The sequence below is a fragment of the Manis pentadactyla genome, chromosome 8 (genome assembly GCF_030020395.1).
Source record: "Manis pentadactyla isolate mManPen7 chromosome 8, mManPen7.hap1, whole genome shotgun sequence".
Classification (NCBI taxonomy): Eukaryota; Metazoa; Chordata; class Mammalia; order Pholidota; family Manidae; genus Manis; species Manis pentadactyla.
In genome coordinates this window covers 21,989,698-22,008,971 of record NC_080026.1, presented here as the reverse complement: position 1 = coordinate 22,008,971, position 19,274 = coordinate 21,989,698, and the positions used below count along the sequence as shown (strand labels likewise).

At 44.4% G+C, this 19,274-nt stretch overlaps 1 protein-coding gene across 1 annotated transcript in view; it reads left to right on the top strand.

The window, feature by feature from the left end:
• Positions 1-4,711: 4,711 nt before the first annotated feature.
• KIF5C (kinesin family member 5C) overlaps positions 4,712-19,274 on the top strand; it is a 137,736-nt gene continuing 123,173 nt past the window's right edge. Inside the window, exon 1 of the mRNA XM_036928306.2 lies at positions 4,712-5,243. Within this exon, the coding sequence (XP_036784201.1) occupies positions 5,118-5,243 (126 nt within the window). The 5' untranslated portion in view covers positions 4,712-5,117. The remainder of the gene's footprint in view (positions 5,244-19,274) is intronic.

Genomic DNA, 19,274 nt, shown 5'->3' with positions numbered 1-19,274 from the left:
TAACAAGCACGTAAATAAACACATAATCCCCACAACATAGATAAAGGAGAAAGACATATTTTCAAGACATTTAACATGAAGTAAAATTGTATAATGGGAAGAACAAAAGAATAGTATCAGACAACAAAAGGAGTATCAAGCAGGTGTTCAAGGGCCAAATCAGGGGGACTGATGGCCCAGGGAAGCAGAGAGCCCTTGGGGCTGGAGGTGTTCAAGAAGGTTTTTAAAATTCAATTTCTTCTCTTTTTTAATGCTACATATTTTTAAAAATTGAGATATAACTGACATGTAACATTGTATTTGTTTCAGATATACAACATAATGATTTGATTGACACACATATATAGTGTGAAATGATCACCACAATACATTTAATTAACATCTGTACATATACATAGTTACAAATTTTTTTCATGTAAAACTTTTAAGGTTTACTCTCTTAGCAATTTCTAAATATGCAATACAGTATTGTTAACTGTATTCATTATGCTGTACATTACATCCCCAGGAGTTATTTCATTTATAACAGGAGGTTTGTACTTTGACTCCCTTCACTCATTTGGCCCATCCATCACCTGCTGCTTCTGCCAACAACCCATCTCTTCTCTGTATCTGTGGGTTGGGTTTGTTTTTTTAAATATTCCACATATTAGTGAGATCATACACTATTCATCTTTGTCTGCCTTATTTCACTTAGTACAATGTTCTCAAGGTCCATCCATGTTGTAAAGGGTAGGGTTTCCTTTTTTATGGCTGAGTACTATTCCACTGTATATATGTATATATACCACAAGTTCTTTATCCATTCACCGTTTGACGGACACTTTGGTTGTTCCCACTTCTTGGCTAGTAAATAATGCTGCAGTGAACATGGTGTGCAGATATCCTTTTGAGATGTGATTTCATTTCTTTCAGAGAAATACCCGGAAGTGGAATTGCCAGATCATATGGTAGTTCCATTCTTAATTTTTTGAGGAAACTACATAATGTTTTCAATAGTGGCTACATCAATTTATATTTCTACCAATAGTGTACAAGGGTTTCTATCTTTTTAAATTATGGTGAAGTATGCCACAATAACATAAAATTCATATTATATCTTATAGCATAAAATTTACCATTTTAACCATTTTTAAGTGTACAGTTCATTGTATTAAGTACACTCACATTGTTAAGCAATCACCATCACCATCTATCTCCAAAGCATTTTTAGCCTTCCCAAACTAAACTTCCATACCTATTAAATCATAACTCCCTATTCTCACTCCCTCAGGTCCCTGGCAACTACCATTCTATTTTCTGTCTCTATGAATTTGACTGTCAGAGGACCTCATATAAATGAAACAGTACAGCATTTGTCCTCTGGTCACTGGCTTATTTCACTTAACATAATATTTTCAAGGTTCACACACGTCGTAGCATGTGCCAGAATTTCCTTTCTTTTTAAGGCTTAGTACTATTCCATTGCATGTATATACCACATTTGTTTATCCATTTATTAAGAGATGTACACTTGGGTTGTTCCCACATTTTAGCTATTGAGAATAATGCTGCTATGAACATGGGTATAGAAATATTTGTGTGAGTCCCTACTTTCAATTCTTGGAGTACATACCCAGAAGTGGCATTGCTGCTTATCTATCTATAAATTTTTGAGGAACTGCCATATTTTTTCAAAGCGGTTGCACCATTTTATGTTCCTACCAACAGTGCACAAGAGTTTCAATTTCTCCACATCCTCCTCAGCTCTTATATTCTGTTTTGTTGTTTTGATAATAGCCATCTTAATGGGTATGAAGTGGTATATCTCACTGTGGTTTTGATTTGGGTTTCCCTAATGATTAGTGATGTTGAGCATCTTTTCATGTACTTATTGGCCATTTGTACATCTTTGAAAAAATGAATATTCAAGTCCTTTGCCCATTTTAAAATCAGACTGTTTTTTATTGTTGATTTGTAGGAGGTATTTCTATACTCTGAATATCAATACCTTGTCAAATATACGATTTGCAAATATTTTCTCCCATTCCATGAGTTGCATTTCACTCTGTTGACAGTATCCTTTGGTGCATAAAAGTTCCTCATTTTGATGTTGTTCAGTTTATTTTTCTCTTGTTGCCTATGCTTGGGTGTCTTTTCAATTGTTTAGCATCCTACTTAGCCTTAATTCTTGATTAAACCTTCTCAGCCACCACTAAGTGCTCTACCCTCTGCATTCTGACTTGTTTCTAAGTTGCCTGAGGGTGATGACTTATTTTGCAATTTCCCTTCATGTGGGTGTGACTTTATTAGCCCCGCTTGAAAAGAATTCACTTGATAAACCTAACTTTGTAGAGTGGCAGCAAATGTCATTTGCTCAGTTAATAGCTGATGGATGGGTGGGTAGAAGAATGAATAAGTGAAGAGTGACTCCAGGGACACACGTCAGGCCTCTCCCTACTCCCAGGTTATCCATGTTCTGACCTTTTCAGACAAACCAGTGTGTGTGAGGTTCTGGGCATCTCCTGGTGGGCTCAGGGAAATGGGATTAGAATGCCCTCTCCAATATCACAAAATTGACCAATAAAAACAGTGGATGTCTGAGCCTGAGCCCGAGAACTATCAACCTGAAAATAGATGAGAACATGGCCCTTGATCCTTCTTTAACCTACTTTCACTGAGGACATCTGAGGACAGGAAATCAAATTGGTACTGCTCACAATCATTAATGAGTTTATTTTGGTAGATTTGTCTTCTCAGCTAGGTGAAAAACCTGTATTGCCAGGTACACCTGCCTTTAAGCAAAACATGTGTTTCTAAAATTAACTAAATAACTCACTTGTGCCATAATAATTGGTTCAGCACAGAATAATAATAGTTAACATTCAAGGGTTCATACCATGTGTGTGTCAGGCACCATGCTAGGTTTAAAAGCATTAGTTCTTCTAATTCCCTCAAAAACTTGTGATGATATTATTATTCCAATGTTCGAGATGAGAAAACTGAGTCTTTAGGAAATTAAATAACCTGCCATGGGTCCCATATCTAGTAAGTGGCAGAGCTGAGATTCTCATTTAGGTAGAGCTTCCTCCCAGGTTGGATTCTTTATTCAGTATGTTGTCTACTATGCACTAGATGCTAGAGAAACAAAGACGAGGCAGATATCATTGCCTGTGGGAGTGTAGCAATGGAGATGGGCATAGGAGATAAGGAGGACCACTTACCCTCGGTGGGTGTTCAGTGATTCAGGGAAGTCTTCCTAAGGAGGGAGGGTTGAGCTGAGTCTTAGAGGAAGAGGGAGCGCTGGAAAGGGAGAGTGCACATCTAATTGTTCTGCCAGCCCAGCACCATGCCCTTCTGGGGAGTGACATTCTTCTTCCTCTGGGACCCTTTCCACCATGGTATTCCATAGTCTTACAAAGTCCCTGACTCTGACTGAGTGGTCCAGGGGTAGTTGCCTAAGCCCAAGCCAATCATGGACTTCCCCCAGGATTTTTCAAACCAAACCTCCAAAAAATAGCTAGCCTTACTGAATGGTGGAAATTGAAGAATGAAACCCAGAGGCTGTTGGCAGCTGGGTTTCCTGACATTTGGAGGGATGACCTGGAATGACAAAGATTGAGGCCAATACAAAGCAAGAACAGGGACCAGAAGTAGAGAGAGAGAGAGTCTTGGTAGCCTGTTTCCCAGCCCAGCTGTTTAATCTCTTCCTGAATAAGAAGAGAAATCTGTGTTCTTGTGATAAATTATTTTATCTCAGTGGCTTCAGTTGGGTTTCTATCACTTTTCCCCAAAGAAGCTCTAATACATTTACTTAGTAATAGGCACGAATGGGTGACTTCAGGAAAGCAAATGGCTTAAAGTATCAGAAGCAGGCAGTTGAAGAGGTGGACGGAGGCTGCCACAAGTAGTTTGGTATTTGTCAGAGTGTAAACATCAAGGCAAGAAGTGACAAGAGATGAGGCTACTAAATAGGCAGAAGGCTACTCGTGGCTCTAGTTATATTTTACCAAGGACCTTGGACTTGATCCTGTGTATATTCTGTTTCTACTACAGAATTCTAAGTGGGCATTAGCCAGAGGTTCTGTAAACTGTACTATAATTAAGAGTAATTAAGAACTGTCTAACCTGGGAGTCACAGGCAGGTTTCAGTCGTCCCCAACCCTCTGAAATAGCATGAAAAATATGTAGGTGTGTGCAGGTTTGTTTGTCTTTGTTTTGTTATTGAAATGGTCCCTAACTTTCATCAGACGTTAAAGGAGTCCCTGACCCCAAGTAAGTTATGAACCACTATCTAAGACAGACATTTTTGAGATTTAAAGTGGCTAAAATTTAGTGCAAAACCCGTTTCCTCGCTGATTTCCTCACAACTCTTACAAAACTGTTCCGCACAGAGAAAATGCCCCATAACTGTTCTGTTGGACACTGTCTTAAGAAGGGACTCTCCTTGGGACTCATGAAAAGGTGTGAAGAGATGATGTAGACCTGATTACAGGGATTTTAACTGGGAAAATTGTTTATGATCTCCATCCTGTTGTTGACTTGGGCAGCCAGATCAGGCCTGAAGGTTTGGAGATGGCACTCCGGACACCACCGCTGTCCCCCAAAGCCAACTCCAACTACCCTTGTCCTTGCACCTGCCGGTGGAGAGACTCCAAGCCCCAGGATGCTGCGCTCTCGGCCGGGGGAGGGCCCCGAAGTGACGTCACCGCCTGGGGCGGGGCAAAGGGGCGGGCGCGGGAGGCGGCGGAGCGCGCTGGTGCTGATGCAGGATGGCTGAGCACGCAGCAGCCCGGGAGGTCTGAGCCCGGCGAGGCTTGGTCCCTGCGCATCGCCTCGTCCGCGGCCGTGTGGTCGCGGGCAGGTGGGCCGGGGGCACAGTGCAGGGCCAGGGGAGGGCCAGGGACGGCAGGTCTGCAGCCAGCCTGGCGGGAGGCTGGTAGACTGCCCACCTATCCGGTCGCGGGGCGGCCGGAGCTGCCCAGCCCGCCGAGTTCGCGATGACCTGCTGAGAAGCCTCGTCGGAGGCTGCAGGAGGCGGCCTCGCTGCGGGCGGTGCGGTTAGCGGCCTGCTGCCTCGTGGTGCCGAGCCCCGGGCCCCCACCCATCCCCGCGCCCCCTCCCTGCCCCCGGCCGAGATGGCGGATCCAGCCGAATGCAGCATCAAAGTGATGTGCCGGTTCCGGCCCCTCAACGAAGCGGAGATCCTCCGAGGAGACAAATTCATCCCCAAATTTAAAGGCGATGAGACCGTGGTGATCGGGGTAAGTGGCCCAGGCGTCTGGCTTCCTCTGCTGCTTTGCACCGCAGCCCAGAGCTCCGACGCCCAAGACGGAGCAGAGATGCCCCGGCCGCCCCTTCGGACATCCCCGTGGGGTGCCCTCTAGGGTAGACTTGGCCACAAGCACCCCCTCCCTCTGCGCTGTGTGGTTCCCTCCAGGAGGGTGGAGGGGCGACGGGGGGCGTTGGGGCGGGCCCCAGGTGCCGAGGGTGGAGGTGGGGGGGCGAGCAAGGGCTTGGCGCCGCCATTGTTCGCGGGGTGGGGGCCCGCGTGGGCCTATTGTTCCCCGCCCGGGCCACGCCGCGTGGGTAGTGTGTTCGGGTTACCCACAAGCTGGGTGCCCAGGCTCCCCTTAAAGTATGATCTCTGCAACCCACAGATGATTCCGGGCATCAGTTCGATTATCGAACATTTTGCCTCATCTCACGACCTTAGCAAAATTATCAAAAATGGTACTGAAAAATCCTAGCTTCTGCTCGGAGCTAGGAGCTCCCACAGCGGTGTAACCGGGCTCCTCGCGGCGTTTCACCTTGCTTGCTCTGTGCGCGGAAGGCGGGGGGTGCTGGGAAGACTGGCCTTAGTGTCTCCGGGAGGTCTGTTTTGTTTCCTGCTTCCTCTCAGCCCAGGCTGTCTTGGACCTAGACCCCTCCCCACATAGGCGCACGCCCCCCTCCGTCCCCCGGCCCCCACTACCAGGTGTCCGCAGACCCTGGGATGTGCTTCGCCCTGGGTGGAGAGTAGGCTGTATGCCCACATTTGTGGGGCGAGGGGACTCGGAGCGCAGCCAAATAGTCCCTCTGTGCCAAGAGAAGTTACTTTGTGTGGCTAGGGTCTCCCACACACTTGATCTGCCTTTCCATCTCTCCCCTCCTCCACCTCCCCAACTTGGCTTCCTTTCTGCAGCCGGGGCTGCTGGTAGAGGGAGGGAATACCAATGGTTTTTAATTCTTAAAGGAATATGTCAAATGCAAAAAAACAGCCCCCCGCCCCGCCCACCGCCCTTTCACCCTCCATCGTCCCCAGAGTTTGTAGCTGACGGTGCCCTCTTTGTATGCGAGCAGCGTGGGGAGGGACCGAGTTAACGGGAGCCTCTCCATCCCTGCTGACAGGTTCCTGGCAGCCCGCTCCGGGCTGCTGATGCAGCCTTCCAGTCCCTCGCATTGATTAAGTGATGTCATCCCCATTACTGAGCATGCTCCGACTAACCCCCTCCCCCCCTCCCCCAGTGGATGGTGTATTTAGGTCAAGTGATTGACAGGTGGCAATTTACCAGGGGTCTTTGCCAGAGTCCTTCAGGCATTTCTCAAGCACCAGAGGCCACCGTTTGCCGGTGAAGCAGACCCCAGCATCTTCGCCAAGGTTGTGCCGCAGTCCTGCGAAGGGCTCCGGGGTCTAGCAGGTGCTAGCTGGACCGGCAGGCGGGCGCTCTCCGTGCAAGGGGAACCGACCTCATGTCCTCTCCCCATTTTCACAGTCATCAAGTCATCTCCAAATGCTCTGTGGATGGGCGTTCATTCTGAGAGCTTAGCTGACCTAGAAGGGCAAGAAAGAGGGCGTTTCTCTGTGCACGGTATTAGATTGAGAAGATATATGCCATCATTAGCGAGGAAGAGGGAAATTCTATCCTTAATGGCAGATGTGGGCTAGGCAGTAATTTGGGTTACGCCTCTCAGCTGGGACCAGCCTGTAGGCTGAGTTGCTACGTCCTGGGCCAGGCTGTGGTTTAAGTAGAGTGGGAGTTACTGGGGACATGGAGTCTCTGCCCCTAGCCTTGTAACAACTTTCTAACAAATAATTGTGCTGCACTAGAACATGTTCTGGTGACCCTTCTAATATTTTTCAGAGGTTTTCAAGAAAAGCCTGGAGAAGTTTTTTCTTCTTTTCTTTCTTCTCCTTCTTCTCTTCTCTTCCTTGTTCTCAGTCTTCTCTAAAAGTGATATTCCAGGACTAGTGGAGTAATAAGTCATACTCTTTGATCTGTGTGCAAGGCAGAGATCCTTAATTTTAGGGTTATCCTTTAAAATTATATCACTACAGGTATATATTTCTCATCTAAATATATATATGCTATTCACTAAAGAAGTTAAAGTCAACATATAAAATAAGTAATTTAAACACAAAATTGTGGATGTGAATACACATGTAGCTTTTCAACTGTGCATCTTTCTATAATCCTTTAACACAACAGTTTTCATACTTCATGATAATTTCTTTGTTGAAATAAAGCATTCATATAGAAAAGTGTTACCATAGGTATACTGCATGATGTGTTTTTCTAAGTAAATTCTCCCTCATAACACCTCCTCTTAGACTGATTAGCAGACATTTTTTGGGACCCAGGAGTTCCACATTCTTGATCCGCCTTCCCACCTCTCCCCTCCTCCACCTCCCCAACTTGGCTTCCTTTCTGCAGCCGGGGCTGCTGGTAGGGGTCGGGAATACCAGTGGTTTTTAATTCTTAAAGGAATATGTCAAATGCAAAAAAACAGTTCCCCGCCCTGCTTTTTAATGCCTTCTGCCTTAGGGTAGTCACTGTTGTGACTTACAATGCCACAGATTAGTTTTGCTTTCCTTTTTAAACTTTCTGTGCATAAAACCATACAGTGTGTTTTCTTAATGTATATGGCTTCCTGCGCTCAGTGTTACACTTGTCAAATTCATCCATGTTGCGGCGTGTGGCAGTGGCTTGTTCATCCTTGTTCTGGAGCATCCAATTACAGGAATATACCAAATTTATTTATCAATTAACTGCTGTTAGATATTGGACAGTTTCCACCTTAGGGCTAATATGGACAGAACTGCTGTGAACATTCTTTCACACATCTTTGGGTGAGTGTGCACACATTGAAGGGTGGTGGGACTTGGGTTGCCATGTGCTAGGACCCTTAGCATTCCTAATTAATAATGTGGAAGTAAAGGAAATGACAGTTCTGGCAGCCTGTATCACACTTTGTACACCAAGTGAAATGGCTCCCAAGTCAATCCATTTGGAGCCAGCCTACAAGGCTGGTTGCAGGTGGAGACATTGCCTTCCTTGCTTGCAGGGGTGCAAGTTGCAGGGATGATCAAAGAAGGCCAGAACCCCCAGTATGTCAACTGAGACAAGTGAAGAATGAATTTCTGTGGCAGTAACTGTTAGTTCAAATTCTGAATCTCAGAAATTCTTTTTGTCTTTGAAATTGGGGTTGTCTTTTTGTTGTTGTTGTTTTGAAGTCCTATTCAGTTACTATAGAAAAGTACGCTAAGAGGGAGATTTTGCAGGTGAAATGTGTAGATTTCTCTTTTTGAAGAAAATGGTCCATCTTGGAGGAATCATCTTTACCATTCTTGCATTTTTTTCAGCTCCTGTGCAAAGCTTTCTTTCCCTGACCACCCCAGCCACAGTCTCCCCACTTAGAACTCCTGTAGTAGTATTTTGTATATGATCTCATAATTTTTTGCTTTATACTTTTATTTGTTTTGTCATATATCTAATGACATTGTAAGCCCTGTGCAGGGACAAGGACCGTTCATGCTTTCTTCTTTGTACTTCCCAGGGCCTTGCCTACGGAAGGCACTTAGTAAATATTTATTAATCTCTTTGTTGCGTCTAGAAATCTTCACTTTGGTATATTTAACTTATTTTTATGGACTTCTAATTGGCTGTAGGCTGTGGGGAGTAGTTAAACGATTTTAAAGAGAAGTGCTATTCCTTTGAGCAAGCCGGGTAAGATAACCTATCATACACTTAAATGCTGTAAGAAAGTTGGGAAAGAATTGCATTCAGCTTTGTTAAAAATTAGGAAAGCTAATAACAGTGGTGGTAAGCTAGAAGTAGAGGGTGGGGGAGGCCTAGTGATTATTAGACAAAGGACTCCATGTTAATTCTTCAGAGAGAAATATTGGGTTTAGAGCACTTCCTGGAGCACTCCTGTATTAGATGGCCACAAGTCCTGGTGAGTCATCCATTACTTTGGGCTCTGCCTTTTGGATTTGATACATCTGTATTGATGGAAGCTCTCTGTCTTTGGAGGGTTCCCAGTAAGGTTCTTTGAAATGGACTTTGACACTTCAGTTTCCTCATTTAGGGCTTTCTTGTTTGCAGTCCTGGGAAAGCAGTAAGTTCTGACCTGTTTGAGAGCTAAGGCAAAATATCAGCCTTGAACTGGGAGCTGGTTGGTGGCATAGAAATGGCCTCAGTCTGCAGGAGCTTGGATTAGTTCTGGGCCGTGGGTGGGCGAGGGAGGCAGGGGCTGAAAAGAGACCACATTCCAAGCCTGAGTTATCATTGTGGAGATTAGGGACTGAAGAAGTGGGGAAATATGGCTAGGAGTTCTTCTTGTCCACAGTAATGGTCTTTAAAAGCAAGAGCATTTATAGTTCTTCTTTCTGAATTAATGCATAGTAAAATTACTTTTTCTGGTGTATATTTCTGTTGTGGGGGGTTGACACATATATAGAGTTGCATAGCTATGTTGTATTAGTTTTCCATTGCTGTAACAAATTATCACAGATTTGAAGGCTTAAAACTCTACAAGTTTATTATCACCCAGTTTCATAGGTCAGATTTCCATCAGGTCAGCTGGTTACTCTGCTTGAGTCTCACAAAGTCAAGACCAACATGTTGGCAGGGCCATGCATTTTTCTGGAGGGTCTAGGGGAAAATCCATTTCTGGTTAGTGGCAGAATTCAGTTCCTTGTGGTTGCAGGACTGAGGCCTCACCTCCTTGCTGGCTGTCAGTTACAGCTGTTCCCAGATTGTAGAGGCCACTCTCATGTACTCCACGTGGCCCCCTACCTTAAAAGCCAGCAATGGCTGGAGGCCCTCCTCACATCTCTCATGCCTCTTCTTTCGTGGCATGTCTCTCTCACGGAATTGTCTGCCTCCCTCTTCCACTTTTAAGGGCCCATGTGATTATAGTGAGGTCACCCTTATAATCTAGGATAGTCAATTTTAAGGTTAGCTGATTAGCAACCTTAATTCTATCTACAAAATCTCTTTTACCTTGTAACATCCATGTATTCACATATTCCGGAATTAGTGTAGACGTCTTTTGGAGCCATTATTCTGCCTAATCCATGCCACCATACTCAGATATAAAAAATAATTTCATCACTCCAAAAAAAAAGCCCTTAAGTCATCCCTCTGTAGTCAAACCTCTCATCTCTTAACCTCTGGCAACCACTTACTGTAGTTTTGCCTAAATAGTCATAAAAATGAAATCATATATTACGTACCTTTTTGAGCCTGGGTTCTTTTACTTAATCACTCTGAGATTTATGTTGTTGTTGTGTGTATTCCTTTTTATTGCTTAGTGGTATTATGTAATATGGGTATACAGTTTGTTTATCTATTCACCTGCTGAAGGTCATTTGGGTTGTTTTGAGTTTGGGACGATTATGAGTAAAGCTGCTATAAACCTTTGCATATATGTTTTTGTGTAAGCATGAAATTTTATTTCTCTTGGGCCAATACCCAGGAGAGGGATTGCTAGATCATATTGTAACTCTGTGTCTAACTCTAAGAAACTGCCAAACAGTTGTCCAAAGTGGTTGTACCATATCGCTTGCCCACAGAAAAGCAGTAACATTTGAAGCCAGGATTTTAAAGAGTTTATTCAGTCACTTTGTCTAAGTGAATATAGTAGTGTTTAGTAGTATCAACATATATTAGTCCTTCATTCCTCAGAGATGTTTATATGACCTGAAAATGAATTAGTAGTTTCCCATCAGCATAACCCTCGGAAGCCCTGGAATAGTGAACATGAGAGAGTAATCACAGTCTGGCACGTGTCACTGGAGGCCACTCACTGTTTGTGGTAAGCACATGGTCGGTGCTACATAAATGAATGGGGTTGCTAGAGGCAGCAGGGAGGGTTAGACAGAAGGGAGTGTGGGTTCACTGGCTGCCTATAAGGCTTTGTTCCAATGGCTTAGCTTTTCTGGGCCTCAGTTTGGTCATACTGAAAGTAGAAATAATTATTTTTCTTGCAGGGTCGTTTGGACGGAATGAAAAGTCGTGGTAGAAACAGTGTCTGGCACAGAGAAAATTGCTCAACAAATGCTGATTATTTTTCCCATTTCCTATTGACCTTGTACTTTTCCTTATTTTCAGAATGAGCTTGGCTTTCCAAAGTTGCTGTCCTTGACTCTGGCTATCCCCTAGAAAAGCTTCTTGCGTCCCCATTTCCAGGCATTTGTTCACCGCATTTCTCATAGTTGGAATAACCACTCTTTTTCCCACTTACAGGATTCCTTATCTTCTGTGAATGCAGAGCCCATGTTCCATTGACTTCTAGACGCCGCCAGCTGTCCCTTTTACCTGCAGTGGCCATTTGTGGGAATGTGTGTGTGTCCTTCTCACATAAATTGTAAACTTCTTGGGGGAGGAGCTCTTTTTTTTTACATCTTTGCCTCCTTTACTAAAATTGTCTACTTGCTTTTAGTAAGTGTTTCTTGATTGAGGATTCTTTCCTCCCCCGTTCCCTGCCTGGAATCAAGTTTCCGTAAATGCCAGTTTCTGCATGTCTTTAAATAACTTGGGTAGCCCTGGGGAGTGCCTCTGCCTCCACCTGAGCTTGTCTGGCCCAACTCCCCTACTTAATGACAGTCTTTTCCATTCCTGGTTTTTCTCCCCAATTTGAAACAGGAAACCTCCTCCCTTTGGGTTCCCTTTAGTCCCTGCCTCAAATATCTCACCTGTGTCTCCTGCTGAAACAAGCAAAAACAAAACTACCTACTCGCAAGTGGTTTCTCTTGAGTTGAAAAAATAGCCCCTTGACAGATCCAGTTTCACCTGATTTCTCTTAGTTTTTTCATGAAGTCCCATTTTTGTGGCTGAGAAAGCTCCTCCCTTAACCCATTTGCTGCACATCAAGCAAGTTCTTTTTAGTAGAAATGGAGTTGTTGAATTTGTGCTTCTTTGCATATAGTGCAGAGAGTTTGGGAGAAACTGGAGTTGGAGGTTCATTGTCGTCCTCCCCAGCACCAAACCTGGACTGGAGTCAGACAGTCCAGGCCAAGTCCCAGCTCTGTGACTTCTTACTGGTATGAACTTGGACGAATTACTAACCCACACTACATTTCCATTTCCTGGCTTGTGAAAAAGGGATAAAAACCACCTTGTAGGGTTGTTGTGACGGTTACAGGAGTGCTGTTACAGAATGCTGAGCACAGTGCCTGGCATACAGCAGGCATTTAGAAAAGGCATGCTATTATAAGACCCACTAGTGCTTACTTCTCTGCTTTCCTGTCAGACTGACTGATCTAGGGAAAGCCCAGACCCTTCGCATGTTCCCTGGTGCCCTCAGGTTGTGTTAAAGAAAAAATTATTCTGACACTTGTAAAAATAGTACAGAAGACTTGTGATTGTTGTCAGTTCTGTAGCAAGAGGGGAGAGAAGTCAGGCTCAATTCCAAGTACAAGCACAAGTGGAGCAGGTTGTGGGGGGCTGGATGTGGACAATTACTAGGAGGAGATGTCAAGGGGAGGGGGAATTCTTGCTAAACTAACCTTTCCGGGTTCTTGCTGAAGACAGGTCTTGATGTCAAGGTATAAGATACAGGTATTAAGGTATGGAGGGTGATGAGGTGAAGGTGGGGGGTTCTGTCTAAACTGCCTTAGCAGAGTTCTTGCTAACAGTGAACTCTGCAAGGACAGTCATGGAAGGCCAAGGCCGAAGACCAGTTGAGAAGAGGGCTCAGAGGAGCTTGACTCAAGCTAAAGGTCAAGGAGAGTCTGTCAGTTGGAACCCAGATACTTCAATGAGGCATTCGAGACCATCCATCATTTGGGCCTGCCTACCTTCCTAACCTCATCCCCTTGCCCCTTGTTCCCTCTGTGCTTCCATTCCTCCAAAAGATAAGGCAGCTCGGTGACTGCCTACCCACCCACAGCTGCTCACATCCCCTGTGCCTGCAATGACCATCCTCAAAGTGTACCCTCAAATGGTACACCTCAGACATCAGCATTTTTAAAAGCTGCATGTAATTCCAATATGTTTAATCAATACTTTATTTAACCATTTCTTAACTGATGGGCATTTGGGTTTTTCGGTTTGTTTTGTCTGTTCTGTTATAAACAAAGTTTTGGTAAACATTGATGCACATATCTTATTGGTGCACATTTTTCCGATTATTTTGTTAGAATACATTCCTAGAATTGGGATTGCTGGGTTAAGGGATATAGATGATTTTAAGTTATCCATAGTTTTTGAGAAGGAGTAATTCAGAGATGGGTAGTTAATTGTCTTCTGTTTTATATGCTCCTTTCTCTGCCCACCCCATGGAATCGCTGCCAGTTTGTCTCATAAGGCATCCCTTCATAATTGAGCTGAATACAATTCTTACAAAGAGTATATGCTTCGTCACGTCCTGTTAACCCATAGACCCAGAACAGGACAATGCCTTCAGACTTCATTGGAAACCATAGGACTTTGTAGGCTGTCTCTTGTCCATTTCAATATCCTAAAGGATGTTGTTTCTCAGAGGTGATCAAAAGCTAAATCTCCCTCTTGAGGCAGGAGAGTCAGAAGCCAAAATTGTAATCTTAAAGAGAAATAAGATGGGTGTGCCCTTTCTTCATGGCGCTAACATGGAATGGCCTGTGATATCTTCTGGGCAGTATGGTAAGTTGAGGAGGGATAAAACAGCCCTCCCAAGCCCTAGGAAGGGCTTTTGCTCCCTTCCCCCTTGATTAGTAGGTACTCTTCTAAAAATCTTATTGTATTAGGTTTCAAATATAAACCAAAGTAGAAATGATAATAAATGTTGCCCCCATGAGCCTATCAGTTTTAACCATCATCAACAAAAATGGCCAAAAATGGCCAATCTTCCTTTTTCTATACTCCCCTAGCCTTTCCTCCCAAAATTACTGTTTTAAAGTGAAACCTCACATCATTTTATCCCTAAACTTTAGTGTTTATCTCTAAGAGGTCAATTCTCTTTTAAAACCACAGTAACGTTATCACAACTAAAATAAGACAATTCCTTAATATACGATATCCAAACTCCTCCCATTGCCTCATAAATTTCTTCTGCAGTTAGTTCACCAAATCCGAATGCGGTGTACTGTTGATTACAAGTGAGGAGGAAAAGAAACGCGAATACATGTCCACCTTGAAACAAAGTAGTTTTGCTGTAGAGTCTGTGTGGGTGGGAGAAGAAACAGAGCAGTGCGGCTGATCAGGATTTCCAGCCCATCTCCCTTAACACTGGTCATGTCCCAGTTAATGCTTTTTAATGAACCACTGCTGCCATTGCAGTGTCACCCAGAGAAGCTATTTAAAGAGCCTCATGCTTCGTAGCCTTTTCCTGCTGCTTTTCCCCCTTGCTTTCGTTGGCTAGTTGGAACGTCCTGAAAGCAGGCAGCCCCGGGCCCGCCCTCATCAGGTCAGCACCACAGACAGCTGCGGCAGTTCTTTCAGGGGCGTGTGGGTATATTAATGTCTATTGCCTTTCACTCAGTGAATACCCGTCCTTCATGTGACTTGAATACTAGGGAACAGAGCTGAAGAAAACATAGAGGTGAAGTGAGAACAGAATTCAGTGCAACGCTGTGCTTTAGGGAAAGAGGTCTGTAGCTCTCTTCTGATGTGTCTTACTCCTTTCATCATTAAAAAGAAAAAAAAAAAACCCTCAACTTTTGACGGGAGATACATTTGGAGAAGTGGTGCAAATGAAAAAGAAATCCCAATAAAAGAAGCATTTTATTTAAAGATCTTGGCCATACAATTCTGGGTTGACAAATCTCAGGGACTCTTCCCCAGGCGTTCTCTCTCATAGAGCAGTCTCTCCCACTTCCAAGTCTCCTTTGGCCTCATGAGGAAAGGAAGAGCAGTCTGCCTCAATTCTCTGAGGTGGTTATGTCATAGTTTTCTCTTGAACAAACTGATACCTCACTCCTCAGAGATTATTAATTTTCATCGGGGAACCTGGGTAAATAATGACTCCACCTGACATCAGAACTTAGGGTAGTCTTGTGGGAACAGACTTCTGTTCCTCTTTCATAGCCACCTGCTGCCCCAGAGGAACAAATCCAGCCTGATTAGCCAGTACCCATACTCTGCTGGGCCTGGTTACTGGTGGGCAGGATCCCACAAGAGGTGGTCAGTTCCTGCCTGAGTCTGGCCTCTGCAGGGGCTGGCTTCCAGGGGCTGATTTTCTGCCTCCTCTCTGCATGCTGCTGAGTGAGTAAGTTAGGCAGGGTCCACAGATTGAGGCCCACGTGGGCTGGTCTCAAGGTCCAGGAGAGGTCGAGCTGCAGTATGGAGGGGCAGGGAGGTGGGGAAAGGAGGAAAACCCTGTAAGGCACCTCCCTGGAGACTCTGGCCCACGTTGGTATCGAGGTGATGGGTGCTGGCGCACCACCCAGGTGGCATGTGATTACCTGCTGTTGTCACTAGTCCTGTGGAGGGCTGACTGTTAGGAGAGGGTTTTGGCATTCTTGGGTCCCTGGTACGAATGGCATTATGATAGCATTAAAACCTTCTAACTACTAATAGTTTGTTTATGTAGTACAAGAAAAGTAGACTTTAGAAGGGAAGTGTTTAGCTCTTCGGAAATAATTGTTGAACAACACGACCTAGTAATTATCTGTTCAAAAAGTGGGAAAAGAAACACCCGAGTACTACATCCTAGAGTAACAACACTTGTTTGCCCACATGTTTGTTCAATGTTCCTTAATAAATACAGCTCTTGATAAAGTTGGCTTGAAGATCTATTTTAAAAACTATTCTGTGGTCTAGACATTTATCCAAAAGAGCTTTTAAAGGGGAAAGGATACACACATTTAATACTTAACTTCCTTAGTTCTCATAAAAACAAATATAAAGTGGTAACGTAGATTAATGGAAAACTTGAAATTAAATGAGTTCTTTATTACTATGAAAAATGCTTCCCTTCATAAATACATTTTTATGCGCTATAGAGTTTTTGGTGCATCACTGTAATACTGTGCTCTTCAGTATGGCAGCCACCAGCCTCATGTGACTATTGAGGACTTGCAGTGTGGCTTGTCCAAATTGGGATGTCCAGTAGGTGTAAAATTTACCCTGGCTTTTGAAGACTTAGTACAAAAAAAAGGAATGCAAAATATCTTGATTTTTTTGTATTCATTACATGTTGAAATGCTAATATTTTGGATATGTTGAGTTAAATAACATTAATAAAATGAATTTCCTCTTTTTACTTCTTAAAATGGGATGACTAGAAAATTTAAGTTTATGCATGTGGCTTGCATTTGGGGCTGGCACCGCATTTCTAGTGCTGCTCTAACATTTTGATTCCAACATTCTGATTGCTTTGCATTTATTAATTTTAGTTCCGCTTTAGTATATTGAGGGCTTATTGTGCGTTAAACTCAATGCTAAGCATTCCAGATTTGTAAGACAATGTCCCTGCTGTCAATGACCATATATATATAATCCAATGGGAGAAAGCAAGTTAAAAAAAATTTAACATGCTATAAGTGTCCAAAGAGAAGAGGAAAGAATTCTTTTGTTGGAGTTAGAAGGAGAAACAAAGCACATCCAGTTGTGTCCAGGGAAACCTCAGGCAGAGGAGCCCATTTGATCTTTACCTCGATGCTAAGGTAGGAATCTGCTTTGCAAATGTAAAATTTGCTTTTTTATGTTCACTTGCTTTGCAATTCTATGTAGCTGCTTTATAGATTTCCAATTGAATACTGCTGAGAAAAGATTTGAAAAGGGATGTGTGCTATAGCCTGCTCCACCGCTCTCCTGGCCCTCTCCACTCCCCCATAAGCGTTGTGACACTGAGTACTGTCACCCCAGCCCTGGGGAGGAAGGGCCCATCCCCGTCCTGTAATTAAGCACCAGCCATCCGCAGCCGCGGGTTTGTGATGCGCTTGCAGTGGGTGCAGTGGGTGACATAGAGAACGCCAAGAGGTGACAGGAGCTGTCTTGAAAGAATGCCCCGAATGGCCCCGCACCGCCTGGCGTGGAGGGGGTCACCAGGCCCCGGGCCCAGCACGTATGGCCTTGCTGGGGAGACCTTCGGGTTTTAATTTACACCACGTGATTGCAAATCTGCCCTTTACCTTCTGTCTCCATTTCGTCGCTAATGCTAAGAATGATGAAACCTCTTGTTCTGGAAATGCTTTTCCCTCCAGCCCGGCGCCTTCTAAGGAGGTCCGTCCATCCGCCAAGGAAAGCGCCCATCCGGGGGCCGCCGCAGGGAGGGGGCTCCGTCGTGGGAAACCCAGGAAAGGCCTCTATCGCTCACAGGTGCCTCTTTGTCCCCCGTTGTGAGGGGGAGAGGTCTTGGAGGTGAAGGCCGTGCAGCTCGTTGGAGCAGGAGTTGGGTGTGTGCTGGAAATCTCGCTTCCCCACCCCTACTCATGACCCTGTTTGTCGGGTTGGCAGAGAAATGATTTTTCCTCCCTTGTCAATGGCAGGAACGCTAGATGGGAACACAAAAGCACAGCAATGACGAAACCAGCCATAATCTCACCACCCTACCCCAGCCACTTTAATTTTTATATCCTATTCCTACTTTGGTTGATACTTAACATGTCAAGAAATTTATGTTCAACCATAGTTGCACAGTTCTGCCCTTTTTCTCTTTTTACCTATAAGTTTATTCCATAAATGGTTTTCGATTTTGTGTAGTATCTTCATGGTTATCATTTTCAATGCTGACTCAAGTGTCTGTTACATAGGAAGCAAGTGTCTGTTACAAATGTCCGTTGTGGAGGAAGAAAGGGCTTGGGTTGATAGATCCCAGTTTGCTAACCCATCTCGTCCGTCTCGCATTCAGGTCTCTGGTTTCGCCCCAGACCAGGTGATGGTTTAATGAACATTCCCGTGCGCAGAGCTGTTTTCTTTTGTTGAGTTACTTCTAGAGGATATATTTTCCAGAAGTGGATTTACTGGACCCAAAGCTATGAAAACTTTAATTGATCCTATTAAATATTATCCTGTTGTTTTCTATAGGGAGTGTGTCAATTCCTGCAGCCTCCAGGGGTATATGAGTGTCCCACTGGGCAGGGAATTCATTTCTGAAGTAAAAGAAATAAATCATTTGAGAAGGTGATTTATGAAGCAGTGGCCTGGGATTCACCTGTCTTGGGGTTTTTTCCAGGCGTTTCCTCTGATTTATATGAACTTTAAACTAAAAGTTTAACTAGTAGTTGTTTTAATCTGGGATGTTGCTGTCAGTGGCACTGCTGGGTTCAGGCTGGCGGGGTGGGGGGTCTCCTGGGCTGGAGGAGGGAAGGGCTTGGCAGGGTTGCTGCCTTCTGCCTCCCCCCACCCCCCCATCAGATGAAGTGGTTGGAGTGATGATTTACACTTGGGTTTACCTTCGCCCATGCTCACAGATACAGCTATTTCTGCTACTGCGCTGGATGAGCTCAGACCTTCTCTATCCTAAGAGCAGCGCACACAGAGACACATTTTGCCAGATGACCTGGGGCATCTGGTAGGAATCCATCCTTTTTTGGGAAGGTGTGTTGGCACCACACAAAAGACATGACTTCATGCTTTGATGGTGACATACACTCCAGGGACCTGCAAGCGGTTTGATTCTGAGGTAACCTGCCAACCAGGCTCATCATCCCACGGGCATCAGTGGAAAAGCCAGGGCTGGGGCAGAACCTGAGTAAGATAAACAAAAAGAAAGGCTCTGTGAAGATGAACTCCAGGCCAGGCAGAAGAGGGAAGGAGCTCTGCGGGCCCCTTCCTGCTGTCTTCGGCTCTGATCTCACTATACGAGGCAGGGCACATTTCTTAGGAAATTCACTCTGAATACAAAGCATTGCTCTCTACTGCACACTTTTGGTCCCTCTTTTCTGGTGCTTTAATTATCATGTTGAGTACCGTTTACTAAAGAAATGATTGATTTGTTAAAGTTTTTCCTATATTCTGGTTAAATCATAGGGATAAAAGAAATGATAAGTTAAGACATGGCATAAAACTCAAAGAACATAAAAGGAGATAAAGAGAAAAGGAAGGATGAGATAAGAATTTTTATGTGGGAGAAAAGGTATTCAAGGTGATCACTGTCTGTTCAAGGGA